This window comes from Genypterus blacodes, unplaced genomic scaffold (assembly GCF_046128005.1).
Source record: "Genypterus blacodes isolate CSIRO-AG114 ecotype Tasmania unplaced genomic scaffold, CSIRO-AGI_Gbla_v1 ptg000120l_1, whole genome shotgun sequence".
Classification (NCBI taxonomy): Eukaryota; Metazoa; Chordata; class Actinopteri; order Ophidiiformes; family Ophidiidae; genus Genypterus; species Genypterus blacodes.
This window is the reverse complement of record NW_027466923.1, coordinates 2,710,966-2,737,539: the sequence shown is the minus strand read 5'-3', so window position 1 is coordinate 2,737,539 and position 26,574 is coordinate 2,710,966. Positions and strand designations below refer to the sequence as shown.

Genomic DNA, 26,574 nt, shown 5'->3' with positions numbered 1-26,574 from the left:
AGGCAAGGATTAGACCTTAACTCTGGATATGCATGCACAAGAAGGCTGCCATGTGGGTCCGGCATTGGTCTGAAGCTTTGAGTGTGAGCATCTTTTAGAATTAAGATGCAGATCCACAGAAATGTGGTCAGCAGCGCCGGACCAACTTGGTCCATAAGCAGTGCAAGTGGACATGGGAACATGTGTGAGGACAAAAGCAAGCAACACTTTTGTTTCTGGTCATGTTTAATGTATCCAAACATCTCCACTGCAGCTGTTTCAATCACCTTGGTAACATGGGTAAAATGCTCATCTCCTCCAAAGTCGCCTTCATTATTTACAGTAGCTGGCTTTACAAAATCAGAAGTAGCTTTAAGGTGAGTTGGCCCTGACTTTACCATCTAGTGGAGGTTGTATTTAATGTTACAGATTGACATTAAGTACAGCAGTGAGAGGGTAAACAACTCCACGTGCGACACAGTAGGAAACTGTTAACATACATCATTTTGGATTCTCTTGGATGCCGTACATGCATAGTAATGCTATGAGTCAAGATCGCTTACACCACCTGAGACGAACAGAGACAGTCTGCAACCAGTCGAGTCTGAGTAGGAACATTTCTTGCAAGTGCAGACAGAAGAAGGTCATAGGTGAGGTGAAGCCAGACTGGGGATTCTTGACACAGCCTTAAACATCAAAGGGAGACGAGCTTCTACTTTGTTGTGGGCAAACACACAAAAGATTCATCCCAAGTCTCTCTTCTCAGAGGTGTAATGATGGAATCTTGTACTTTTTCCAAAGACGTTTCAAGAGATAATCTTAAAGAATCTCACCTTCCAAAACAACCACACACAGTTTTCAGTCTCCGAGACTCAGTTGAGGTTCATTAGACTTCAGAAACAATCCTGGAAGTAGGAGGCACTATCAGTAAGTGGATTCAAAGCATCTAAACTGTATGTGAGGTTTTCAAATTCCCGTTCCCGTGGTGCCTCCTGTCCTCATAGCTATGATCCATCCCAGAGGTTTCCCCCTCCTCATCCGGGTGGAGCTGTTGGTCTTTTTTCTTGATGTAGCGTTCGTAGAGAACCATGACGACACCCATGAGCCAGGCAGACACCGTGCCGGCAGCGAAAATGACAAAACCGATGATAATAAAGAAAAGGTAATCCCAGGAGCCCAGGCTCTTGTGGCATAAAGTCCGTAGCTGTAGGCCGACCTCACCCAAACGTCGGCTCTGCATGTCAGCCGGGGTATCACAGACTGTCTGACCCTCATCTGAAACACACAATGAAGGAGTTAGGAAGCATGGAAACAAATACAGCAACGTTTTGGATAAAGAAATAGTTTTGTCTGTTTGGAATTTCTTGGATTTCTGCTTTAAATGTGGTCTGATCTTCACTATAATCATAATAACACCTTCTGCTTACAATTACCATTGTTCTTGTCAATGTTTTCACCAAACACTGATTATTCACAGTCCAGTCCGCCCCTGCCTACCAATCTGCACCCACTTCATTTCTTGCATGGACAGCCTGCCCCAGGTCATTACATAGCATTTCATTCAGGTTAATGTCTGAACCAAAACATTCGCTTTTGATTGTTGATTTACTTTAGATTTTCTTTCTTGTGTTATTGACTTTTGGCATCATCCAATCTGTATCACGAGTCAGGTTATGGGCCACTGGGAATTAATTTTCTCTTACTCTCTATATTTACTTGCATGCTATTCTCTGATGATTTATCTGTTCTGCACTGAAGGCAAAGATGCAGGTAAAACATATACATAGGCAGAATTAATAGGATTCCTCTTCCTCACAATGTTGATTTATCAGATTTTAACGAGTCTGATTGAAGAAATACATGCAGTGGTGTCTTACCCCGTCTTTGACATTAACATGCTTGAGTAAACAAACTTGGACGTCGTCAGAGACGTTTTCACGTGCAGGTAAACTTACTGAATGATTGTAAGTTGTCCAGGACCTGAGGCAGAAATCAGCCCCAAGCCATGATGCTTCACCCTTCACTGTGTTTCTGATTTGGGATAAATAGTTATTTTCAGTGTTGTCGAGATGAAGCATTTCTTTATCATTACATTACTCAAATTATGCTTTTCAATTTTTAAGACTTGGGTGACGATCAGACTGTATTTGATGATTCATTAATGCAGAAGTCCGAGAAATTCCGAAAGGCTCAATAATATTTCTGGTCGATGTATTAATTCTGTTCTTGATTGAGTAAAATGCTTGAGTCTGGAACATTTTTAGAGGATATGGAAAAGCAAATAGTGATATTTACTTGAGAGTCGTATCCACAACATAGTGTTTTTGTATCAAAGCAGAATTCTGCAATAATACCAATTATAATGCATTTTAAAATCTATTTAAATGCTGAAAGCTACAGAGTTCATTTTTCACGAAAACATCTCGAGAATTTCAGCCAGCATACACACAGTTTTTGTTTATAATTAAGCATACCACAGGAAAGTTCCTTTGAAGTTGTCAGTGCCCAGGAAGGGAAACTGAACTCAATATGTCACTGAACAGAAGAGACTCCTGAATAATTCAAGCCTTTTACTAGATATCATTTTACATAACATTTGTAAATGGTGCTCAGCGATACTGAATGTAAGGCCTACAGGTTCACCCAGCTAAACTACTAACGCACACACCATCACGCCACCGGCATTATGAAATTGCATTTTTATCAAAAGCACGTCTGGAGTTGATGCAGCTTTAAATGACAAGAATTCCTGGATGAATTATGCAAAGTCTTTCCTCCCGCACAGCGTTTGTGGGTGAAATCAGGCTTTTTGCCTCCCTGAAACTACAGATAGGAAGGTTTCTCATCAGCATGCACTCAGTAAGACCTGCTCAAATCCATAATCCTATTAAATCCATTTTATTTTTCAGAAGACCAATTGGAGACCATTTCAAAGGCTTATCAGACAAAACTAAACACAGCACATGACTAATGTTGAGCTCTTCAGAGGCAGAAAGACAGACGGGCAGGCAAGTGATGGGTGCAGAAGCCAGCGTGCACCCATCTCCAACTCTGATTTTAATTGGCTTCTGTTGTTGCTCAGCTTTGGGGAATTCCCGTGGGAAGACAGAAAAAGACTTGGATGTTTCTGGCACAGGAAACTGTGTCCCTGTTTCTGCAGCAGCTGTCATTTTACCTGTATACTGTCACACAGAATATGCTCTGTGCAGATATAGGATGAAGATATCAGATATTCAGACATCCGCTGCTGCTTTGAGTCACTCGTGTTTATGATTTTACTCAATGGTTGTAAACGCACACAGGTCACATCACAAAACAAGATCTTCCTAATCTTGTACCTCTTTGGAAAAACCTTCGTCTGTTCAGCCTCTGAAGTCTTTTGCACTTTGCAATTTGAGGAATCGAAAGGAATCCATGCTCAGGACTTCTGGCCAGCGTGAACTGTGGTAATTTGCTTTGCCATGGCAAATCAGTGTAAAACTAAAGTAAAGTAGTGTCACCACTTTCATCATTATTTGTTTTTTAAGTGAAAAAAAATCATGCTTGCAAAGAGAAACCTGGGTCAGAGGTCAATAATTGATTTTGTTTGGGGTGCATTAGTCATGGGACTCAAGGGACATATTAACATGTCCAAAACAGATACAGTATGTTAAAGTGCATTAGGATAGAGATCCATATCAATGATGAACAAATTGCACTTATTGCTCTGGGTTGCAGCTGGATGCTCCAGAGCCACTCCTCCTTTCTCTGTGCGTCCCTCCAGGGCAGGCAACACTGACTGACTGACTGACTGACTGACTGTAATGCATGACAACAATCCCCATGAGACTGATGTTGTTTGCTTGCCAATCACAGTTCATCTTAACTTACATAAAAACATCATCTCACACACACATGCACACACACACACAGCATTCCCCCAACATACACGTGCATGCAGAGCCAGACACACCCCCCTCCTATCTCTCATCTTCTCTCTCTACATGTTCTTCTCAGCGGCTGTTGGTGTGCGCATGTCCATGTGTGTATATGTGTATGTGCCTTTGCCTGACAGCTATAAGGAATCCCTTCTGCATTTATCATCCCCTGTCCCCAAAAGGAACTGACATCAAAGTAGAGGGCTTTCCCTCTCCCCCATCCCCATCCCTATCCCCATCCACAGCCATGCTTTGGTCTATTTCTAGCCTCGCTCCTTATATAACAGCAGAGAGAGTGCTAATCTGACCGGGAAGGCGAGACAGAGGAGAATCTGTTGGTTCCTTCCTGACGGTTAATCTCTCTCTCTTTCTCTCTCCCTCTCCCTCTCTCTCTCTCTCTCTCTCTTTCACACACACACACACACTGTCTCCCTGTTTCTATTATGTATGTATGAACACTTTTGAAAATGAGGAGTCAAATAAGCAGTGTGGCATGGACCAGCTGACACCCGGACCATGAGATAACAAGGCTTATGAACCAAGAGGCGCTCGCTGCACTGGCATCTCTAAAATGTTACGCTTCTGTGTTTCACCCCGCAGCCGTCCACTGAGGGTGTCAATCAGTGGAAGTGTACGTGTGAGCTCCCACAGATACATAAAGAAAGAGAGAAAAGGGAAGATAACAGCTGTATGTATGGTATATGTGAGAGTGTGAATGAGTGTGTGTGTGTGTGTTTGCCTACTCTCTTGTTGGCAGCTGTCACTGGTAACCACAAGAGGTTCCACACCATGTTAAGCAAGACAAAAGGCAACAAGCAGCAGGAATATAGGAAAGCTCTTGCAGGACTGGATGTAGATTTTGCTGAAACTGTTGGGACCAGAATGAAATGAATGCTGTGTTTGTGTGTGTGTGTGTGTGTGTGTGTGTGTGTGTGTGTGTGTGTGTGTGTGTGTGTGTGTGTGTGTGTGTGTGTGTGTGTGTGTGTCTCTGTGTGTGTCTGTGTGTGTGTTTAGCAAATATGGCATGGACATTATGGCTATATGGTCAGACTTATGACTGACTCCTCCCTCATAATACACACCATAAATAGCCGCTGCCCTTTTGCATGATGACACATCCCTTGAAATAAGAAAGATGTGGAAAGTCAGACACACAACTCAGCTCCACAGCAACGAAAGAGAGGAGAAATCAATATTAAATCCTGTACCTTTATGATTCATTAATCACACCTGCAGCAAGGCAATAATGGCTGCATATTGATTTGTCATTTCCACTTAAAAGTATTATTTCTCCTCTCAAACTCCAACATCGTGAGCACATTAATTACAGCACTGCTGCATTGCCAACAAGAAATCATCTAGCCTCCTGCCTCGTATCTCATTTCGGCACCTTTGTTATGTGATAGTGGGAATGCTGTCACGCTCCAGTGCATCACCTGTGTCTCATCCCACTGAAAGCTGAGCTGGGGAGGGGGGGGAGGGTGGGGTGAACTTTGCAGACTTGGAAAATGCATTGGCCAATGTGTGTGTATATATAGTATACGTTATATTACACACGACATACCATATGTTATGTCCCGTGCTTAACTGACACGGAGTGCTGATGTCAGGGGCATCCAGTGAACATGGCAACTGTCCTGCTTGGTTTAACCTTAAAAGGGAAGGCAGGAAGTGGGAATTGTATGGAATTCCCATTGGAATTTGGGTTGTTTGCATCCTGGGATGACCTATGGTGTCATGAAATACATACACAGACATGAGCGAATAATAGAATAGTATAGACCTTGAAACTTAAAGCCCTCCAGGTGGACCCACATGCAGAGGTCCTCGTTGTCACACTCGCAGCTCCAGGGGTTCCCGCTGAGCCCCAAAGAGCGCAGGCCGGCCAGGGCGATCAGAGATGTGATGTTAAGGACCGTTAGGTTGTTCCGGCTCACGTCCAGCACCTGCAGGTTGGAATTCTCGGCGAAGGCATCCGGGTGGATCTCTGACAGCTCCGGGTTGTCCGTCATCCTCAGCATCACCAGATTCTCCAAGGGGCCGAACGTTCTGTCCTCTATCCGGGCCAAAGTGTTGAAGGAAAGGTCCAGATAAGCGAGCTTCCGCAGATTACCGAACGTGGACTCGGATATCTCCGTCAGGGAATTATTGCTGCAATCTAGATACACCAGATCGGAGAGGTAGTTGAGTGCGAGCGGCGGAAGCTCCACGATCCGGTTATTGGAGATGATGAGTTGCCGCGTGGCCAGCGGCAAGTTGACGGGGAAGCTGGTCAGATGCTGCCCAGCGCACTGAACCACCAGCTGGTCATCACACACACACCGGTCCGGGCAGCCCGTAGAGAGCATCGGGGACGCGAACACTCCTGTGACGAGGATGAGCGCAACTACGAGCCGCAGGGTTTGCGCGCTTGGCTGCGAGGCAAGACGCATGACACCGCCGAGGGCTTCATCAACCCCGCCAGGAGAGAGTCAGACACAGTCACATTCTTCATTGATGCAACACACACAAAGAAAATAAACATCCACAGAGGTCAAAAAATGATGCGTTCTTCCTGCGCGTAATAATGGATCCACTCGCGCGTCCTCTATCCTGAAGTTGAGAACCAGAAGCCTTCATGCAGGGTCATGATCGCGTCTCTCTGAGCTGTAACGGGTCACCACGTCCTCTCCTGCTGCGATGGCCGGTTGTTACAATAGCTGTGCCATCCTCTCGCTTTCCCACATTGAATCCAAATGAGAGGGGGGGCACTGAGCTGCACGCTGGTGGGATGGTGTGTTTGTGTGTGTGTGTGTGTGAAGAGAGGGGGGGGGGTCTGTGGGGTGATCTCACGCTTTGGAGTGAGCATGAGCAGAGAGGTAATTCAAGACACGGATCAAGGGAAGGCAACGTGTTATCCGGACATAGTTTACTATAGTGTGGAAACTAGTATAGTAAAGGTGACCTGGTTTGGAATGAAGCAGCTTGGCACGATGGCCAGCCTCCTGCACGACTCAAGTGTGTGTGCGTGTGTGTGTGTGTGTGTGTGTGTGAGTGAGTGCACACACGCTCACAAAGTGTATAACCTTCAACCACTTGACATCTGAGCTCCCTCTTCCGCTGATAATCACCTGGTGAGGTTCTTCAAGACACACACACATAGTTACTTTAAGTATCACTATGTCACTGTAAAGATACAGTTCATTTCTTAACCTCTGGAAGGTCAACACACTGAAGCTAATCCCATAATCGCTCACTGCTGGTTATTGCACTGAGAGGAAGAGGAAGTGTTGACTGATGATGGGATTGACTTCAGATTGGATGGGAGGGTTCTTCTTTGTTCCATATGAACCCCAACAGTGTTCCAATTAAATGGGGATTCTGTGCACAACTCATTTTGAAAGAGTTATTGATGGAACCCTCAGATGTGCTTCCAGTAACTTACACTGACCCCAATAAAGGGTTCCTATGAGGACAAAGGAGAGAACATAAATTGTTTGACTTTGTTTTGCTCTGAGAGTGTGGGCCTGTGCTCATCCATCTGTCTGGTTGTGGATGTGCGCATGCATGCATCTCATAGGCATGAAGTAATCAGCCTTAATTACAAGAGTCTCAGGTGTGTGTTCCCAAGCTGGTGCACCTGATGCCTGTGTGTGTTTCAGGATATGTGTGTCCCTGTAGCCTAGAAAAGTGTGTGCAATCTCAGGTGTCAATTTGCAGTGAGGCTTTTATCGTAATGACTGACATGTGATGGACAGATTGCAACTGGCTCCCCCAAATCAGACTCTTCCCCCGAGCTGGGCTGAGTTGAGGCGGGATGGGGACAGGGTGGTCTCAGGCAGCGTTTGTGTTTCTCCTCTCTCACAGTATGAGACCTGAATCTATTCTTAGTTCTCTGTGTAGGTGTTGAAGTGCTGAATCAGACTCAACGTGATGGAGGAGGAGGAGGAGGACAGATGTGCCGCTAACAGTCTGTGAATCTGCTTCATGTCAACATCCGTCAGACCATTTTCCACACTAACTCACACACACATACTGCCACAAAATGCAGTTTAGCCATTTATTTTGCCCTGGTATCAAAAATAGACCGATAAGCCTGTAAGGGTGGATAGCTTAACGCTTTTTCACACTTGCCATCATGTGGAGGGCAATAATCCAAAGGGTTAGGGTTGTGTGTGTGTGTGTGTGTGTGTGTGTGTGTGTGTGTGTGTGTGTGTGTGTGTGTGTGTGTGTGTGTGTGTGTGTGTGTGTGTGTGTTTTAGATGTTATATGACTCCATGAGGACATCTAGTGATGAATACTGGGTAAAGCTCAGTAACGCAGGATGAACAGCTGCAGGGTTCGGAGCCGCGTTGCTTAGTAAATATCACTCACTGTTTGCAAAGGATGAAGCTGACTTAGGTTTGCACTAATTTCATTCAACAGATTCCCCAGCTGGATACTCCTATACAACCATACTGTCACATCCTTTCCTAACAGTATGACATGATGAGAGCCCATATAAAAAACTGACAGCGAGTCTTCTCTCAGCTACAGAAGCAGGGGCTCAAAGTCAAATGGTCAAAGCGTCACTTCCTTTGAGAGACAGGTGTAATATCTGGGCCCCTTAGCGTCGGCTGCTGGAGCTGCAACAGACCCAGACAAGGTAGCAGTGGTGAGAGATTGTCAGACCAACCACTAACTTGGCAGGGCTAAAAATCTTTTAAGGGTCTGCCAGGTATTACTTTCGCTTTATAGCAGGATTCGCAAAGATGGCTGCTCCTTTACAGCATGTGGTGGCACAAATGACAACTCAAAAACCTTTTATGGGCATCGGGCAGGCTTGAAGGCAGTCATGGCATGAAATTCTGGCAGCAGACTTTATTGTTTTACAACCAGCTTCAAATGGAAGAGAGAATAAGCTGCTCTTAAAAGATGTGAAAGATTTTTTATTATCTCTATATTTTATAACCCTTGAATTGGACCTGTTTTCTATTTTCAATTTTGTTTGTTTGGTTTGTTCTTTCTCCCTCTGTTTGCTTCCCCCACTATCACTAATATTACTCAGGTTGAAGCAGTCATGGCAGGCTGAAGGTGTTGTGTGTTTCATTATTTGCAGTGAAAATCATTAAGGAGGTAAACCTTGGAATTGTGTTAACTCACTTAGAATGCAAGACTTATTGATTACAGTGTGTACTGGTGTGCAGTGGAACTCAGTCGGTCTTGCTGAGAAGATATCTATGGGGGAAACTGTGAAGCTACATTTCTTTAATAAAAAAAAAACCTTGTACTTTACCCCCTCTATTGTCATTTATTATGCCAGTGAGTTGTAGTAAATGAAACAATTTGATATTGATATTGATATTGAGACCTTAAATGCATCACATATGGGAATTATCACCAATGGTGGAACTTTTTCCAAACAACATTCTTTGTGTGGAGAACTGGACATCACAGAACACACCCCCATACATTTTTGGTTTTATTGTTTTGTTGTGATGTTGAAATTGCTTAATTTACAGTTACATAATAATTAATAGTGTTTAGCTTTGTATACGAAGACAATATTGTAAGGCTACAGGGATAATTGACACACTAATTGCAGACAGGCAATTGGGGAGGGCAACTCCATCAACCTAGACCCCTAAGGTGAGGTCCTGTCTGGGCAAAACTACTTTAACTACTGTCGTTGCCTGCCTGGACTTTGAGCTGAGGTGCGATGTTAATTTCATTCGTGTGTTAATGTGTTACAGGTGCGAGACGTTGCCATGAATAAAAAAAATGTGTTTATTATGTAGTAGATAAGGAATACGGCGGGATGAGTGGCTGATGTATAAATGCCCCGTTTAGTTATTGTTATAATAGCACGCGCGCTGGATGAAACGGGAGCATGCCTATGTTCCCTCAGCCCTATGTTCCCACAGCCCTATGTTCCCTCAGCCCTATGTTGCCTCATTTCTAATTTTTTTTTTTTAAATTAGGCCCTATGTTCCCTCAGCCCTATGTTCCCTCATTTCTAAGATTTTTTTCAAACATAGAAAATCTTAGAAATGAGGGAACATAGGGCCAAATCATTAACTCTTCAGTGAATGATCACAATTCAAACCGTTAAACCGGTTTTAATCTAAAAACAAATGAGAGTTGTATTTATTCTAATACTTAATTGCTTTTCATCCGGTCAGAGAAAAACACTATTGCGCATGCGTTGTGTAGGGACGAGAAGCAGGGCGTTATCATGGATCCCTTTTTGAGATTTAGATTAATACATTACAAATAACTGTTAAAATCTGTTATCTGTTGAAAATACATCTTTACATACCTTATTTTCGTGTAAGCTCTATAAACAAATATAATAGTTAAATAATTAATTAATAAAGCAACCGTCAATGTTTGACAGTCGTTTCCAAAGGCGCGCGGCAGGAAAAACGTTCTGTCTCTTGGACGCCTGGCCAATCACAGAGCTTGAACATTACGAAGGGCGGGTCTTGTCCAGAGCGAGAGTCTCGAGCTGAGGTTTTCCGAGCTCCCACTGACTGAGCAGATTTAGTGGGAGTAAGCGGCCGCCATTTTTCAGATCCTCATCATGTTTTTAGCAAATCCACGGGGAACGCCCACGCACTCAACGTGTGTATATACACCATTTCCGCACATTTGACGAGGAAACTTTGGGGTGGTGGAGCTGCTGTCTGTGGATTTTGTAGTTACTGCACACGTCAAGTCTCACCGTTAAGGTAAACATGTTGTGAATCTTAAGAATTTTCCATTTGTTTCTTTTTAATGATGTGATTCACGGAAACCAGGTGCGCCAGTCCTCAAATGACCTCTGGATTTGAACGCGTCACGAGTGTGCGGTTTTATATATTTTAATTTGCTCGTATTTGTTCGTTATCTGTTTAATAACTATTCTAATAGTAACCAACCTGTTCTATGCACATATCCGTAATCATTTATACAAATTGTCCGTTATTCTCTGCGGTTTTCATTTTCTTTCGCCAGAGGGAGGCGCCAGGTCTTCTCTTGGTTGTGACTGTGGTGCGTTTTAGGCGACTAGGAAAATGAACAAGCAGCACGTAAAACTATGAAAATATATATAAATCTGAATCAAGTTGTATAAATTAAATAACTTCTTGGTATATTTCCTTTATACTGTTGATTTACTGCAAAATTAGAAAGTAAGATGTACATTCAAATATACAGTCCAAAAAGTGTTGCTGCCAGGGTGGATTACAATTGTATCAGACTCTGGAGCTACTCAAATAGATGTTAATGATGTCATCAAACTAACAAAGGTATGTCATCAAACCAATGAGGTCACATTTAATACTGTATATTGTACATTTAGGTTTTAATCAGCCATTTCTGCCCTTGCAGTTGAGTTTGCTGGCTCTAAATAGCCAAAGCTAACAGGAATGTTTCATTTCTCAGGATGGTTGTCCTCTCCAAGGAGTATGGCTATGTGGTGCTCACTGGTGTTGCCAGTGTTGTGATGGTCACACACTTGGCAATCAATGTTGGCAGAGCCCGCAACAAGTACAAGATCAAAGTGAGTAGAATTATTGGTGTTAAAATGTATATTGACACTGTTCATTAGAACAATTTTCCCTTTAATATCTGTACTCTGCTTACGTTTTGTTCCTTTGGCAGTATCCTCAGATGTACAGTGATGACCCAGAAACCGGAAATGTCTTCAATTGTATCCAGCGCGCTCATCAAAACACGTAAGTATGCTTAAACACAATCAATCCAGGTGTGATAAGCTTACACCGTGTTGCATCAGTCATTGATTCTGTTATTCATTCACTGTCAAATGAGGTCAAACTGAACACGCTGTTGTCGCCTCTCCCTAGCTTGGAGAGCTACCCCGTCTTCCTCTTCTGCCTGGCAGTTGGTGGTTTGCATTGCCCTGTAAGTTGACCTCTTCACTGTTGACCCCAGCTGCTGTACCATAACCCCACTTACAAGATAGATTAAGAAGATTAATGCACATTTGCCAAGAAACGGACAAAATTATGTAATGTCAATGTGCCAAGGGATCAGGCTGGAATTATTATTGATTGATGCTTTACCCAGATATAGATCGCATTCCTGTGTTAAACCTTTGTGTACCTTTAGGCCCCCCTACCTTAAAGGGTCCCTAATAGGTTCAAAACTACAATTATATTTCAGTTTAATAAATATAAAACCATCCATGTTTAGTTATTTAATAGCAAGCTTAGTTTAATGTTGTTGATGTCCCGCTTATATGGATGCTTAAAGCCACTTCAATAACCTAACGTGTCACCTTTGTGCGTGTGTGTGTGTGTGTGCTATGGCAGCGCCTGGTCAGTGGACTTGGGATGGTGTGGATTGTGGGTAGAGAGGTGTACGCACATGGATACTCTACTGGAGGTGAGCAAATATTGACTTGTTAACTTTATGGATGGTTTGGAGAAATGTTGGTGAATGGACTTTATATTTTCTTATTATCATTTCTTCACATCAGAGCCCCAGAAAAGGGTGAGGGGAGCTTTTGGGAATGTGGCTATGCTTGGGATGTTGTTGACCACCGCCAACTTTGGCCGCCACCTGCTGGGATGGACGGGACCTCACTGCTTTGGCAAACATCATTGCTGCTAGTGGAGATCATTCAGATCCTCCTCCACCCATCTGAGCACGGCGAGGATCTTGAGGATGGGCTCACACAACCAGGACCAGCATACAACACGTTTGCTAACCTGTGAGCTGTTTCCTATTCATTGTTCAACTCCACACAGTGGATCCAGACGGGTGGATTTCTACCTGCAGAGCGGTTATGTTCTATAAACGTCTGATCGTTCAAGTTTAGGAGAGAGAGTTTAGGAGAGTTTCCCCTGTGCACCTGGTTATCCGGTGCACACTTAAAAATGTACTTTTTCACTCAAAATAAAACAAATTTGAAAAAAAAAACATTTTCTTTGAGCCGCAAACACCTACGACTTCCCACTCACACACTTCATGAATGGAAAGTTAGCCCGGGACTTTCTTGTGCCAGGTTCAGTTAGGGACCTCTGACCTACAAGGCTCACTGACAGCTGGGTGTGGTCCTGTTTGAAATGTTGCAGTGACACTCCTTGAGCACCAATGGTTGTGTATAAATCTAACTGTTGCAAATAGCAACACATGACCTGTGAGGCAAGATGCCAATACAATAAAGAGCAACATTCTTTATTCTCATTCTGGTTTAAAGGGGTGAGATAATTAAATGTAGATTAAATCATTGAATAGAAATGACCTGAGCTGTTATTATAGTGCCACCATGAGGTCACTTGATGTTTCTTTCCTGCATATAAGCAGTGTGGGCACATGTCTAACAGGTTGAGTTACAATAGACTTGATTGCTTCATGAGATCCAGCACGTTTTAGAGAATTAGCCACACCCACTCAACCCAAGTACACACACACACACACACACACAACTGGGAATCAATGGCCAAAGGAGGGAGGCAGCCTGTGTCGTGGCAATTTATGCACCAAAGTTCCGTAAATAAAGTTGTCCAAAGAAAGTCAGGGTTTGTCTTGTTTTATTGAAGCTTCAAGACACAGATCATACAGAGAGCAAAGCTGTCTGCAGGAGAGTGCAAACAAGGAGGCGAGAAAGTTGTGCTTTCATCAGTCTCAGTGGGAGGATGTTTTTGCAAGGTGTGCATTCCGCTGTGTCAATCAGTTAGAATCAGCAAGGGTGGGGCTGAGCAGCTCTCATTCTGCCTTGACCTGGTTTTGACCCGAAAGAGGAACTTGTACAGCCTGCAGTCAGTCGGTCACAGATGCTCGTTGATTCTCATAAAAACATCACAAGCGATGTGATACTTTGAATCTGCACACATCCTGTTATTGAACAAACACTCTCATGAGAGGCACACCAGCTTGCAACCGAGCGTGTCTGGTACATTTCCATTCTTTACAGACATGGTTTAGTATGAGCCAACAGTCAGCAATGCATTTTTCCATAACATTTCCCCCACAATAATTGGAACACATGAAATGCATAAGCTTATACACAAAGAGGAGATGAGAACATCCGCATCATTCAGGTCTAGGTCAGATACGTAAATGATACTTTATAAATCATCAGGTGAAGAGGCTGTTTTTTCGAAGTGTTAGCACTCCTGTTTGTGAGACAGAGCTAGATCTAGGAGGAAAGCGAACACGTTACAGGCGTGAGGTGTCGTTGTCGTCAAAGTAGTCAGGGAGGGGATACAAGTCTGGGTCGAAACCTACTTCCGGGTCGCCGTCGTTTCGTACCAGGTGACACGCGGGAGGTTTGGCATCGCCTATTGCTTTGTCTATGCATCTCTGGATCAAGCTGCGGATGCAGGGGACGCAGCAGCAAGTGCATGTTGCAAACAGGGCCAGGAAAACAGCTATGGAGGTTAGCAAGGCCATGACCATCTTGCTCCATCGGCCAAACCATCAGTCAAACATGGACTCGAGCAGATTGTCCACGCCGGAGGCTTCCTTCATTTCGACCAAGAGGGAGCGTAGGCCATCTATTGCGCGAGTGAGGCTACCATCCGGGGCAGTATTGTTGGGGATAAATGTGCAGCATTTGTCCTCAAAAACTGATATTGTAATGGGGTTTGTAGTGGAGTCTCGGTTTCAGCTGCTAGTTACCTAATTCTATTCTTAACCTGAGCATGCAGTGTGTCAGTGCCAAGCGCGTCTTAATTGCCACTCAAGCGTGTGTGTGTGATTTGAGTAGGCATGTGTGAGTGTGTCTGTACGTCACCTGTAACCGCATCACGAGGGTCCTGAAGTCAGTCAGAGGCGTTAGATGTCGAGCTGGACCTCCCCACTCCCCGCCGCCATCTCACGAGCCCTGGTTGGAGCGTCCATGACCGTGGGAGTTGCGGCCACACCCTCCACCTCGGCGTCTTCTTTCATGGGGGCAGTCACGTGTCCAATGTCCAGCTTCTCCGCAGTTGTAACGCGTCATTATCTTGGCCCGACCGACCGAGGGCATGGTCACGACGGCCGTGGCTGGGGCCGCGTCCTCTATGTTGGCCTCTTCCTCTTTGTTGGGCGAAGTCGCGGAGGAAACGGGCAATGTCGATCTGGGACTGGAGGGCTGTCAACATGAGTTTATGTTTGGTGGCCTCTTGTTCCGTCTGTCTGATCTGACCTTGGGCCTCGGCGTGTTGAGCGTGGCGCCTACAGTCTTGGTAACGATTGCGTGACCAGCCTCCGATCAGGGAGGTTTGGACAGCCTTTCTGATAGGCTCAGAGAGACCGTTGACAAAAGCACATTTGAAAAGCGCCTCAAAGGGGCCTTCTGTGGCGCCCCATCCACCAGCAGGTTTCTCAAGGCCGCTGTGTGCCTGACAGGTCTCCTCCAGGCGATGGGAATAGTCGGTGACCGACTCCCCAGATCTCTGGATACAGTCATTGACTTTGGACATGTCGACATTCGGTCGGAAGCGGTCACGTATGGCACCCACGACGCGGTTGACATGACTTTCCCATGGCTGACCGTCATCCCATTTTGGATCAGTGGCCCGGAGGTGTTCGAACTGGCCCCTTTCGATTTCGCCCTGGATTATGAGGTACCTGGTCGGGCCTAGGTGACCTGATAGGGCCCGTGTGACCTAGATATTCGCTCATGGGGGCGTTGAATACGGGCGCGCCTCCTGGTCTGCCATCACAGGTGTGTGGTGAGGACACGGCGGGCGGGGATCGGGATTTGAGAGGCATGAGGTCGCTCCAGGAGGTTGGGGGCGGCACCAGTATCTGAGGGACTGGGTGGGGGTGACGTCTTGGTTGGGTGACGTCGACAGACAGCTGAGAGGCCAGAGGGTTGGTTACAACTGGAGCAGGTGGGAGAGGCAGGTAAGGTGGGGGCGTCATGACTTGATGTGGTTGGGGCGGGCCTGGAGGTGGAGTTGGTGCGCGTTGTTCGGGCTGGCGACGGGGAAAGGGAGGCAACCAGTCGTCATCCAAGGCCCCCGACCGACCAGGGTAGGGGGCCTTTTCTTTTCTTTTCATGTCTATTATCAAGGCTGAATTCCAGTCCGGTCCGTCATTTTTGTTCTTACTGCCCTGGGATCCCATTTTCTCTTTTTAGGTTTATTCAGACGCCTCTGAAAACCCCCGACAATGTCTCGTGATTTTACTGCCGGATTATTATTTAAATAATCCCGTAAAATATTGTATTCTTGGCTTTGTTAATGAGGACTCTAACCGACGCTTTAAGGCAGTTAGTTCTTTATGACGGACTGTCCTGGGGTTTCAATGTTCTAATTTTATCCTCTACTTTTCTGTTGGACAATGAAATATTGCCTTTACCGTTTGGGGAGGACTCAAGGGGTCCCTTGTGGAATCCTTTGGCGATCGACGGTTTGGTCCGGTCACGGCACGGTCCTCTCTTCCTTTTCTAATGGGTATAGAGGCGGATCGAATCCGGAGTTCAAACACCGTCCAGCGCCGGTCCGACGATCGTCCAAGGATCCCACTTCTGTTTGTCGTTGCAATTTCTACACCAAAGTTCCGTAAATAAAGTTTGTGCAAAGAAAGTCTGAGTTTGTCTTGTTTTATTGAAGCTTCAAGACACAGATCATACAGAGAGCAAAGCTATCTGCAGGAGAGTGCAAAAGAGGAGGCGAGAAAGTTGTGCTTTTCCTCAGTGGGAGGATGTTGTTGCAAGGTTTGCATTCCGCTGTGCGAATCAGTTGGTTTCGGCCCGAAAGAGGATCTTGTACAGCCTGCAGTCAGTCGGTGTCGTGGCATGAGGTAGAAAGATGATTATCAGTCTCATGTGGGAGTACGATGTGCCCAGTAGAGGAGGCAGATGGTGGGGGCTGAGCGCAGCCCCAAATCTGTCTTGAACTGGCCTCGACCCCAAAGAGGAACTGGTTGGTCACAAATGCTCTTTGTTGAGACTGATAAAAACATAGTCACATATGATACTTTGAATCTCAAATCTACTTTGAATGTTCGAGCGTGTCTGGTACATTTCCGTTCTTTACAGACATGGTAGTATGGGCAAACAGTCAGCAATGCATTTTTCCATTACACCTGTTTAATTGCCTCTATCAGGATTTAGTGGTGACACCTGGGCAGTCTTTTTTTTTTGTTTAGTTTTTTTCCTAATGTTGAAGGTGCGTTTAAGCAATCTTGACCTCCACCCTGCTGTGGAATTCTCTCTCAAACAATCGATAAGCTGCGGCTCCAAAGGGTTAAAAATTCCAACAAACTTACCTATTAACTTATTATTAATAATAATAATAATAATATAATTAATTAAACACAGCCAGAGAAACTGGGCTTTCATTAGAGAAATACATGTCTTGAGGAAATGCTGCAATCATACACACACACTTGATCAACATCTACACAATTTTTGGTGCATCGCTCAGAAAAGGTCAACAGGAAGTTGGTGTGGTAGAATGTTTTATTCTTATTTTATGGAATAATATACAAAGCCCCCCCGCCCACCCCCCCTCCATCCCCACCACTCTAACAAAAGTGTGCACATCAGATCTGGTGGAAATGTCTCAAAAAACCAGGTAAGGATCACCCTGGTGGAATAAAATTAACTTATTTTGTGGGTGCAGAGGTGTGACACTGCAGATAAATGTGACGTTTCTTAAGTCGTATAAAAGTATATCATTTAATTGTGAATGAAGCCATTTAAAAAGTAGCCAAATCTGGCCGGTCGGTCGGTGGACTTAAAATAAGACGTCTTCCCATCAATCGTTCCATTGTCACAAGGATGCAACGTCACGTGCGACAATAATTTAGGTTGACATGACTTCTCCGATCCTTTTTCTACTCTTTCACACACACCGTTTTTGCTAAGCTGCACAAAGGAATGAAATATTTCCCCAGTCATGACAGAAATAAAAATGCGTAGAAATAAAAGACAGGTAATTGTGGGGAAGAAAACAAAAAAACGCTCAGCATGTGGTTGTACGTTCTACCAGCCAACCTAGGTCCAATAATAAAGACTATTCCAAAAAAAATGGCTCTAAAACATCAGGAGTGTGTTGGACATTCCCAGTGACTTTGCACCACCGGGACCATAAAGGAGTCCCATCATTTGGGACAAGAAACTCGTGCACATTTCTTACTCCAATCAAGCCTGTGTGGAGGCCTGAGCTAATCTCATGACATAAAAACCCAATCAGCCCCAAGACAAGAGCAGGCTGGGAAACTACAAGCATCATAGTGAGTGAAAACAATTAGAAAACAATAGAAGCTGTTAATTCCAATGCCCGACTCTTTACTCATTAAGTCCATGTGATAGTTTTTGAGGGGGGAGGGGGGTTGAATTTGTTCAAACCCTTCGAGTTTTCACACCAATTATGAGACAGTTTTATTTGTTTAATTTAACAAGAATGAAGTTTAATCATTTCCTAGCCCCTAAACATCAAAACACACCAGAAAACGTGTTAGCTGAATACAATACACAGAGTCCAGGGTTCACAGTCCAAAAAAGGTGCCATTTCAAAAGAGCCTCGGGTCCTCAATATCCACCAGGTAAAGTGTCCGACTTAGTGAACCATCACTTTCACTTTGTCCTAGTAAACAAGAACAATTCATTTGGTGGACACTGGTGAATCAAGCACCCCCTCCCCCTGTAGCAGTTTTCTGACCAGGCCAATTCCTCTTATTCTATGGTCATTTAAATCACATCATCCATGGCTTTTCTTCTCCAGTACTCAGACCATGTATGAATTCTGGTTCTTGAGCTTGTCCAGCTCTTTGCTCTGCTGCCTCAGGAACAGAATTCTGTGGGGGGGGGGGGGGGAAATAAACACGTGATCACATATCTTACAGTGCGAGGTTCATGCGGGTCTGTCTAACGTCAAAACAAATGATTTGTCCCACCTCTGTTCCCGGAGTGTGGCCTGAATTTCACACACTCGGACCAGGGAGCGCAGGTTTTTCATCTCTGTGCAGAGCTCAGACATGTACAGGCTGCCCATGTTGTAGATGTCCTCACGCAGCCTCGCCGCCTGACCAGAAGGGACCAGAGCTCATTTAAATAAACATTATAAACTTTGGACACACAATCGCATAACTCAATCCATTCTGCAGACCTGAAATACAACCGTCGCCTGCTACACCAGCCGGTTCTTTTAATTTAAAGCTCTTGTGCACCCCCTGCTGGACAAGCACCGTCATGACATGCCTCATAGAATAACACATTGATGGCATATTAGACAGATATCTGAAAAGTCAGAAATATTATGGTGCCCATGTATTTGTGGGACAAAGCTTTCCAACAGAACATTATTATCACTGAAAGGATGCTACAGCTCTATAAATAAACCTCTTCAACCTTTTTAAGGCCCTTCACAGTCCAATATGAATAAACTTCAAACATACACGCTAAATAAAGGATATGTTAATTAACAGCAGCTATGCTAATGTCCACAAAGTGCAGGATGAGTGTGGCTCAGTCTGAGACACTACTTCAGCTACTGTGAGCTGAGAAATGACCGGGCTGGACCGTGAGCAGCTCATCTCCTTACTGCACACAACACAAGCTACCATGCATCCTGTTTTAAAGTCTCTTCATAGCACGTCTGACAATTAGAGAAACATTAAGCACCTCAATAAATAACACAACTTTACCTGAGCTTCAATAGTTTGAACACGATGTCAGAGTGATTCATAACAGTGTAGCAAATAACAGAGGGCAAAATCAACGCAGTAAAACAGGCTCAGATCTTTTAAATAATGCACAACCACACTGCAAATATTTTGCACAATTTGGGCCTGAAAATGTTGGGTTGCCTTCAGCGTTTTGTTTTTCCCAGGGTTGAGGACTCTTACCTGCTTCTCTGTGTTCTCTGACGGCCACCCTTGGATATGCGTGATGAGCTTCTCGTCAAAATGAGCTGCCAGGGTGGGGGTGAAGGTGCCGGGCGGGCCAGCGTGGGTTTGGCTACTGGAAGTACCGTGGGGTAACGCGGCACCGGATATATGGTTTGATCCAGCGCACGCATTCTCCTGGCTGGAGGAGGAAAATAACTCGATTACTGGATGATGACAGAGCATAATCAGCACAAGTTCACAGTCGTACAAGCAAAGTTCTCTCTCATTTTTCAAAGGTTCAGCTTTGACTTTGTCTCTACCTTCTCTGCTGCAGCGTCCTGGGGTCTTCTGGACGCTTCTCTACTGAGGTCTGGGACAGGGGGGCAGAACCTTGTTTACCTGAAGACATGCTGCCCTAAAAGGGGAGGGAAGGCGGCAAGCGAGACAAAAGAGGGATGGGTGGTGGGGAGGGGAAAGAAAGATGAGGTGGCACACAGGAGGAGAGAGGAGGTGAAAGATAACGTATGAGCGAGAGAGACAACACGGCCAATCTACAAAGACGACTTTACTTTCTTATTTGTAGAAGCGGCTACCCGGTGCTCACCCTGCTTTGTGAGGAGGCCGTGTTGCCAGAGTGGCCACCCAAAATGTTTTTCTGGTTGCTCTGCGGTGTGCCGTTCCGTGGTGAAACATAAGGTCGAGGTGGTGAGGCATCTGATGTCAGAGAGACGGGGGATTGACTGGATTGCTGGGCTGATTGGGGAACATTAAAAAAAAAAAGCAGGAAAATTCAGTGTTGTTAGGGAGAAACAGTGACACACACAGCATCGTTTCACTGGTGAGGATGAGTCTGTTAGAGAAGCATGATGTCAATATCAAGAGCTGCATTACAATAAACAGAAATCCCTTTAAACTGAATTGTTTCCTACAGTCGCTTTCACACCAGCGACCTTTGGTTAAATTGGATCTTTATTTATTTGGTTGCCTTTTCATTGCATGGATATTAATACATGGATTAATTAAGTTGGTCCAAACGAGCCGCACCATGGGGGTTAACACAGTCGGTCACAAGCTGCAGGCGTGGAAGCAACTTCAATTGCTATTCAACAAGTCCTTATTTTCCACTTAACACTCATTTCAATCTGATATCCCTGCATGTTCTTGTGGATGCTAAATTATACCGACTGGGACGGTGGCGAGAGATGAGTGAGAGGCCGTACCTTGGTTGGAGTGCTGTGCAGCTGAGAGCAGAGCGGTGATGTTGAAAGCGGGTCCAGCAGTGAGCAGCTTATGAAGCACAGACCGCAAGGAAGCTTGGGTGACAGCAGCGGCCAAGACTGGAGGGAGTACAGAGGAAATGCACACACACACACACACACCGGGCGGGTAAGTGAGAAACCATACGCAACAGGTGAGTGCACTTTACAACTACTGTATTTACAGTTGTACAAGTGTCACAGGGAGAAATAAAGAGATCCCCTTGAAAGATACAAACATTTAGTTTCAGCGCTTAAGTGACTGCTTCATTTAAATACACAGAGCGCCAAGGCCACTTTAAGTAACAGGTGTGCGACTATCATAACTACCTCAAAACAAAAGCACCCATTTATGCCAGAATTCACCAACAAAGCACACACAAAAAGGATTAATAACAACGACAACATGGCCCTCAGAGCTGTACCACCTATGTAGTCTAAAGGACCTTTATCCTTAGCACACACATTTTAGTCATGGGCTTTAATATGCAGTATAGGTGCAGTACATGTAGCCTATGCTTCGAACCTGTTGGGTGCAAGAGCTGCTTGATCTTATGTACGTGATTCATGTTGTTGTGCGCTCACCCTCGTTGATCTTGGCCATATCTACGCTGCCGTTGTTCATCTGCAGAGTGGCCTGCAGCGCTGGGAGGAGCTGGTGCAGGAGCGCCGGGTCCTGGAGCAGAGCTGGGGACTGGACAGCTGAGGGCCCCTGCATGGTGGAGGTGGAGGAGGAGGAAGAGGAGGAGGCGGCGGACGAAATTGTGGAGGGGGTCGAGCCCAAAGCACCGGATGCGGAGTTCAGGCTCTGAGACGAAGAGGAGGAGGAGGAATGTCCAGAGATGGATGCGGTGGACTGGTCCCCTGAAGTGCTCTCTGTGCAGACACACATGACAACATTTGCATCAAAAAGCAAGAACACTCTAAAGCCTCTGCACGAGATTACTAAATACATTAACACCCCAGAGCTCATTTCCAGCAAATCTGTTCAAACTAATGAATCCTTCCTCTTGTTTTACTTACTAGCTGTGGCTTTGTCCTGCAAGGCCTCTTGTCTGTAGTCCATGTCCTTGGGAAAACTGTTTGCCACTATCTTGACTGGATCTTTCTGTCGCTGTTCCCTACAGACGGATCGAACAACGACAATGTTTAGGGCTGCAGGTTGAAGCTGGATTCTGTCCCAACCGGTGTTTGTCATGAATAGTATGAGACTCGCCGTCGCATTGTCAGGTTAAAGCAGTTTTACAAAGCGCCACCATCATTAGAGTATAACTCAGTTCCATCTGTGAATCCAGAGGACACATACATTAAGCTTTTATTGTATATTGTAGCTTGTGTGACTTAACTTTGGGCTGTTATAAAGCTGGCAGAACTGGAATGTGATTGCCAAATACTGTTCAACTTCCAAAAACCAGCAGGTGACGAAATTCTCTCTCAAATCATGACATTTTGTGAAATACTGCTCTAATACAGGAATAAATGTTGGACTGTATGATGTCATCTCATTCAACAACAAAGGAATGGAAGCTTGCCTCTCCAGTAGGTCCTTGGGCTTCTCCCACTGGGACACCTCGGTTCTACAGTTGTAGTAGTACTTCTTCCCAGAGGAGCTGATGTGTTCTGTCCAGTCATCGGCTGGGTCTTGGTGCTGAGAGAAACGAGGCGACACAATCGACAATCAAGTTTCCAGACATTACAGCGCTCCGGGCTTTCTGTGCCCTGTGGTTTCTGCCAGACAAATACAATTCTGCAACAATTACAACAGCCAATAACACGGACCACAAGATTGAGCAACCGATGTCAAAAGGCAGCGTCTCGTCTCTATTTTGGTTACATTTTTAACCTGCCATGTTGTCAGGAGTGTAGTAGACTTTTACATACACACTGTTCTCCACTAGCTAGTCTTCCAATGGTAAAAAAACAACAACAAACTCTTGCCTAGAGCTGTAGCATATTATAAAATCATTTAACTCTCAGCATCTCCAAACATCTCTCTCAGCTTACTGCTCAGTACAGCTCGTGAGAAATAACCAACAGCCGGTGGATATATGATAATAGATATGCAAATAAGACCCATTCTTCAACTCTGACCTTTACTGGAACTCCTGAACGAGAGCGCCTGAACTAAACATCACCAAAGTCCAACCATCCTTCTCATTAATATGCACGTGTGTGACATGGTGTACTGTAATTACTCCATCTAAAGAGGCACCTGTGGCCTACATGACATCTCCATCATGTGTCACTCATTCAGGAGGGAAAGAAGCCTCTACAACATGTGATGTCTTCCATGTTGGTATGATGGCAGTTTAGAGGTAGATCTGGTGACGGTGGTGAACATCTTACCCTGTCTGCAGGCTTGCTCTGAGCTGCAGTGGAGTCAGAGCCGTGGTGGGAGCTGTTGCTGTGAGAGTTCTCCTGAGGAGAGGAACTGGTCCCTGTAACAAAACCATTCTTCATGTAAGGGACCAAACTAAACACAAATATTATACAGAAGAACAAAATCCTCCCTCCCTATAGTCTGTGACAACTTTTAAAAGCAATATAAGGTTGATCCACAGCAGCAGGAGTGTGTTCACATTGCTGTCCCCCTGTCAGTCATTATATTTAACAGAGAATAGATTAACATATATGTAGTATATTAATCTTTAGGATATAGAGAATGATCAGATTATGATTTAAGTTTCATAATAAACATTTTGAGTGCATATAATAAAGATAACAACCATTTTACTATATGTCACTCATTTCATGTTCATCGTAACGTCAACAGCTGCAACGGCAATAAACTCATCATTAAGAGACATTGTTAAAATGGTTTGCTAATGACATAATGCTAATGTGATGATGTCATGTTGTCAGTGACATAACTGTCATAATATTCAATCCTACAGAGGAAAAAACTGTGGTTGAAAAACTGTGGTTGTTGATGTGCCTTTCATTTACTTCGCTACAAATGTATCAAAACCCCTGTGTTGTGCTCTCCTTCCACGTTCCACACACTCTCTGCCACTAACCCAAGCACGGCGTCTTTGCGAGCACCGCACGCAACTGCAGTGAGATCTGTGAGGCGTGCTGCGACACCAAAACAACATATGGCTACAGTTACAGACGCACATGAAGTGACAAAAAAACAGTCAATAATCAGATATGACGTGAAAGGTTGACAGAAAGACACACACACACCTGATAATTGTGTGTATGCCAACCGAATTTGAGGCGGCCACGATCCATGACAGCAGAGGAAACAGTGAAGTGAACTATAAAGGACTCAAATCATAGTAGGAGGATCCAACGGTTCATGGTTTGTTCCTGTTAACAGTTAGTGTGGTGCGATGTTGTCTGTTAAATGTACTTTACTCAATGCATATGGCTGTCACCCTGTAATTAGTGACATGTAAAGAGTGTATCTCAAAGGAAAGGTGCAGAATATGGATCACCAGAACGATCCCAAAACTATCTTGATTCAAACCCACATGATAAAAAGCTTCACTTGTGTGTGTTCATCCTACTGTGTTCACTTTTAATGACACTGCTGCTCAGTTTCTCTAATGTTCTGTGATTATTAATGCTTTGAGGGCCACGACGGCGTTTCTATCCTACTGTGGAAGCACCAGAAATCTCAACAATGTAAAATCTAGTCTATAAACTGATATATCTCAAAGTTCACTACCAGAGGAATGATGACACTTCCTTGATTGTGATGCGATGTGTAAATTCACCCATCAGCCTGAACATTTACCGGGTAATAGCTGTATCTTAGTTTAGAAAATTACATGTCGGCAAATACCCAATTTAAACCAGTAAACTGAGTCAAATGAAGCCACAGAAATAGAAGAGAATCATATTAAATCAATACGTAAACAGTGAGAGCTGTAAAGCCCTGGACACTTTATACAGATTCCACATAGAATGATTGACTCACTTTATTAGATGAAACTACTTTTTGTCTATTGGATACCAACACCGATCTATGCACACACAGGTCCTGAGCTGTGTTTAGGACGCTGTCAGACCAACAGGTTCGGCTTTTCTATCACCACAAAGGCATTTATCTTAAACATCTGCTCCAAAGCTTACCATTTTTTCCTCTGAGCAGGTGGGAGGCTTTTGCTTTTCCATGTCCTGCGCCGTCTCCATATCGACTGACCGGACTCTCGTCGGAGCGTCGCAGCATCTTGTAAGGAGGTGTGGGATCTGACAAACCATCACGCAGCTTGTCATAGCGGTGAAGGCTGCTGGATTGGCTCTTTGGCTGAGATTTATGGGCCTGGAATAGATGAAGAATAACCAGACGGACAAGTCACAGAGAGCAGCACTTAACTAGTGCGCTGTTGCATATGGTACACAAGCCTAAAACCCATCTAATTCAGATATTTATAATATATAACTCCATCACTAGTGTCACTTAACTATTCCTGGAAACTTACCATTCCAAATCCAATGTATTGAATATTGTGTTTGTGTTGGTGTTGAGTTATGACAGATGCTCAAATAAAGCAGTCATACCTGATAGGATTGGGAATCCCTTCTGTCGTTGCACCTGTAGTGACACACAAAGAAAACAATGACGTTATCAAAAGTAGAACATAGAAAGGATTTCTTATTATTTTCGTATGTGGAACGTCTCGACCAATTAGCTGCAATTAGCAAAGTTAGCTTCTTCTACGATAGCCACTCGCCTGTCTACGTAACAACGCCTATGTTAGACGCGTATTGTGGTGGAAAAAAGTTGTTTAACGCTTATCAGCTAAATCATAATGTTTGTTGTATATATTGGCCGCAAAAAAATACGCAAAAGCGTTAATTTCGTGCGCTAACCTGGCTACGCGCGAGCCGTTAGCTTATAGCATTGGTAGCTAACAGTTGTCAGGTGATGACTTCTTATGATTGATCAACAAATGAAGCGGGTTTAGGTAGTTTCACCGGTGGGGATGTGTTTTTAAAAGGATTTGCGGTGAATTTACCCATCGCTGACTCTCGTAGGTTTCCTTGCATACATCACCATCAAGGCCGTGGTGATGTGTGTGTGCGGCTGAGGGGGCCTCCTGTCGGTCTGCCTTCACACTTCTCTTTTCTTCAGCTTCCTGATTATCTGTGCCCGGTCTGTCATACCAAAAGGAAACACTTACAAGTCGTGAGGCAAGCAAATGCACTGCATAGCGGGTGGTGTTTGTTTAAAGCCACCCTCAGTGCATCATCTGGCATAGAGTGACGGGCTGCGTTTAGTTTGGCCGACGCACTAGCTTAGCAAGCGGAGACTGGAGATACCAGTGAAGACGAGGATGTATGAGGAAAAACGTACCTTCCGGATTTAACTTTCAAAGTAAATCTAGAGATGTTGCATTATGGGGGGGACTTGTTACCAAACCGATAAACTTATGTCGTAGTTTACACAAAATGCTTTAATCTTTCCCGGGATGTAGTAGTGTTATAGCATTGATGTGTCTAGGATTGCTTGCTTAAGACACGAGGTGTAAGAAACACATTGAGATACACTTTAGTCAGGATACCAATCACTGCAATGATCTTTTTTTATTTAATGTTCAAAATAATTTTCAAAAACGCACCGATACGTCAATACGTTTAAAAATAAATAAATTTAGTCAGTGTTGTTGTTTCTGATCACACTAGCTCAAGGAGAGGTGATAATAAGACATTTTCTTCGTTCCTCAAGCGTCGTTGCTAAT

At 44.5% G+C, this 26,574-nt stretch overlaps 4 protein-coding genes across 6 annotated transcripts; 1 reads left to right on the top strand and 3 right to left on the bottom strand.

The window, feature by feature from the left end:
• Nucleotides 1-925: 925 nt before the first annotated feature.
• LOC143010108 (leucine-rich repeat-containing protein 52-like) lies at nt 926-16,693 on the bottom strand. 2 transcript variants are annotated; one of them, XM_076162296.1, is made up of 2 exons: nt 5,680-6,328; nt 926-1,254 (listed from the first exon to the last, which is right to left on the bottom strand). In XM_076162296.1, the coding sequence occupies exons 1-2, from the start codon at nt 6,326-6,328 to the stop codon at nt 926-928; spliced, it is 978 nt and encodes a 325-aa protein (XP_076018411.1). The 2 variants fall into 2 exon arrangements, 1 of the variants encoding a protein (XP_076018411.1); XR_012964761.1 differs by lacking the exon at nt 5,680-6,328 and adding an exon at nt 16,152-16,693 and having other exon boundaries at nt 1,179-1,254.
• Nucleotides 10,411-12,723, top strand: mgst3a (microsomal glutathione S-transferase 3a). The gene is made up of 6 exons (XM_076162298.1): nt 10,411-10,585; nt 11,280-11,397; nt 11,499-11,572; nt 11,702-11,759; nt 12,170-12,242; nt 12,337-12,723. Exons 2-6 carry the CDS (start codon nt 11,281-11,283, stop codon nt 12,468-12,470), a joined length of 456 nt encoding a protein of 151 aa, XP_076018413.1. The 5' UTR covers nt 10,411-10,585; nt 11,280; the 3' UTR covers nt 12,471-12,723.
• On the bottom strand, nt 13,377-16,152 carry LOC143010109 (uncharacterized). Of its 2 annotated transcripts, XR_012964762.1 has the most exons (3): nt 15,793-16,152; nt 14,599-15,426; nt 13,377-13,697 (listed from the first exon to the last, which is right to left on the bottom strand). XR_012964762.1 is itself a non-coding variant. In XM_076162297.1 (2 exons), the coding sequence occupies exons 1-2, from the start codon at nt 15,800-15,802 to the stop codon at nt 14,762-14,764; spliced, it is 675 nt and encodes a 224-aa protein (XP_076018412.1). In that variant the 5' UTR covers nt 15,803-16,152; the 3' UTR covers nt 13,377-14,761. The 2 variants fall into 2 exon arrangements, 1 of the variants encoding a protein (XP_076018412.1); XM_076162297.1 differs by having other exon boundaries at nt 13,377-15,426.
• A 658-nt stretch (nt 16,694-17,351) lies between the features above and the next one.
• Nucleotides 17,352-26,180, bottom strand: LOC143010101 (WW domain-containing adapter protein with coiled-coil-like). The gene is made up of 13 exons (XM_076162285.1): nt 25,852-26,180; nt 25,394-25,427; nt 24,965-25,154; nt 23,231-23,322; nt 22,412-22,532; nt 21,908-22,000; nt 21,470-21,760; nt 20,849-20,965; nt 20,233-20,381; nt 19,949-20,043; nt 19,647-19,827; nt 18,696-18,823; nt 17,352-18,596 (listed from the first exon to the last, which is right to left on the bottom strand). The coding sequence occupies exons 1-13, from the start codon at nt 25,890-25,892 to the stop codon at nt 18,527-18,529; spliced, it is 1,602 nt and encodes a 533-aa protein (XP_076018400.1). The 5' UTR covers nt 25,893-26,180; the 3' UTR covers nt 17,352-18,526.
• Nucleotides 26,181-26,574: the final 394 nt, after the last annotated feature.

Excerpts from the sequence above, each read along its gene's own strand:
- LOC143010108 (XM_076162296.1), bottom strand. The coding sequence starts at position 6,328 with ATGCGTCTTGCCTCGCAGCCAAGCGCGCAAACCCTGCGGCTCGTAGTT. Across the intron at positions 1,255-5,679 it reads GGAGGGCTTTAAGTTTCAAG|ATGAGGGTCAGACAGTCTGT; the intron begins GTCTATACTATT and ends TGTGTGTTTCAG.
- LOC143010101 (XM_076162285.1), bottom strand. The coding sequence starts at position 25,892 with ATGGTGATGTATGCAAGGAAACCTACGAGAGTCAGCGATGG. Across the intron at positions 20,044-20,232 it reads CGGCCTCCTCACAAAGCAGG|GGCAGCATGTCTTCAGGTAA; the intron begins GTGAGCACCGGG and ends CTCCCCTTTTAG. Across the intron at positions 19,828-19,948 it reads AGGACGCTGCAGCAGAGAAG|CCAGGAGAATGCGTGCGCTG; the intron begins GTAGAGACAAAG and ends TTCCTCCTCCAG.
- mgst3a (XM_076162298.1), top strand. The coding sequence starts at position 11,281 with ATGGTTGTCCTCTCCAAGGAGTATGGCTATGTGGTGCTCACTGGTGTT. Across the intron at positions 11,398-11,498 it reads GCAACAAGTACAAGATCAAA|TATCCTCAGATGTACAGTGA; the intron begins GTGAGTAGAATT and ends TTCCTTTGGCAG. Across the intron at positions 11,760-12,169 it reads TTGGTGGTTTGCATTGCCCT|CGCCTGGTCAGTGGACTTGG; the intron begins GTAAGTTGACCT and ends GTGCTATGGCAG.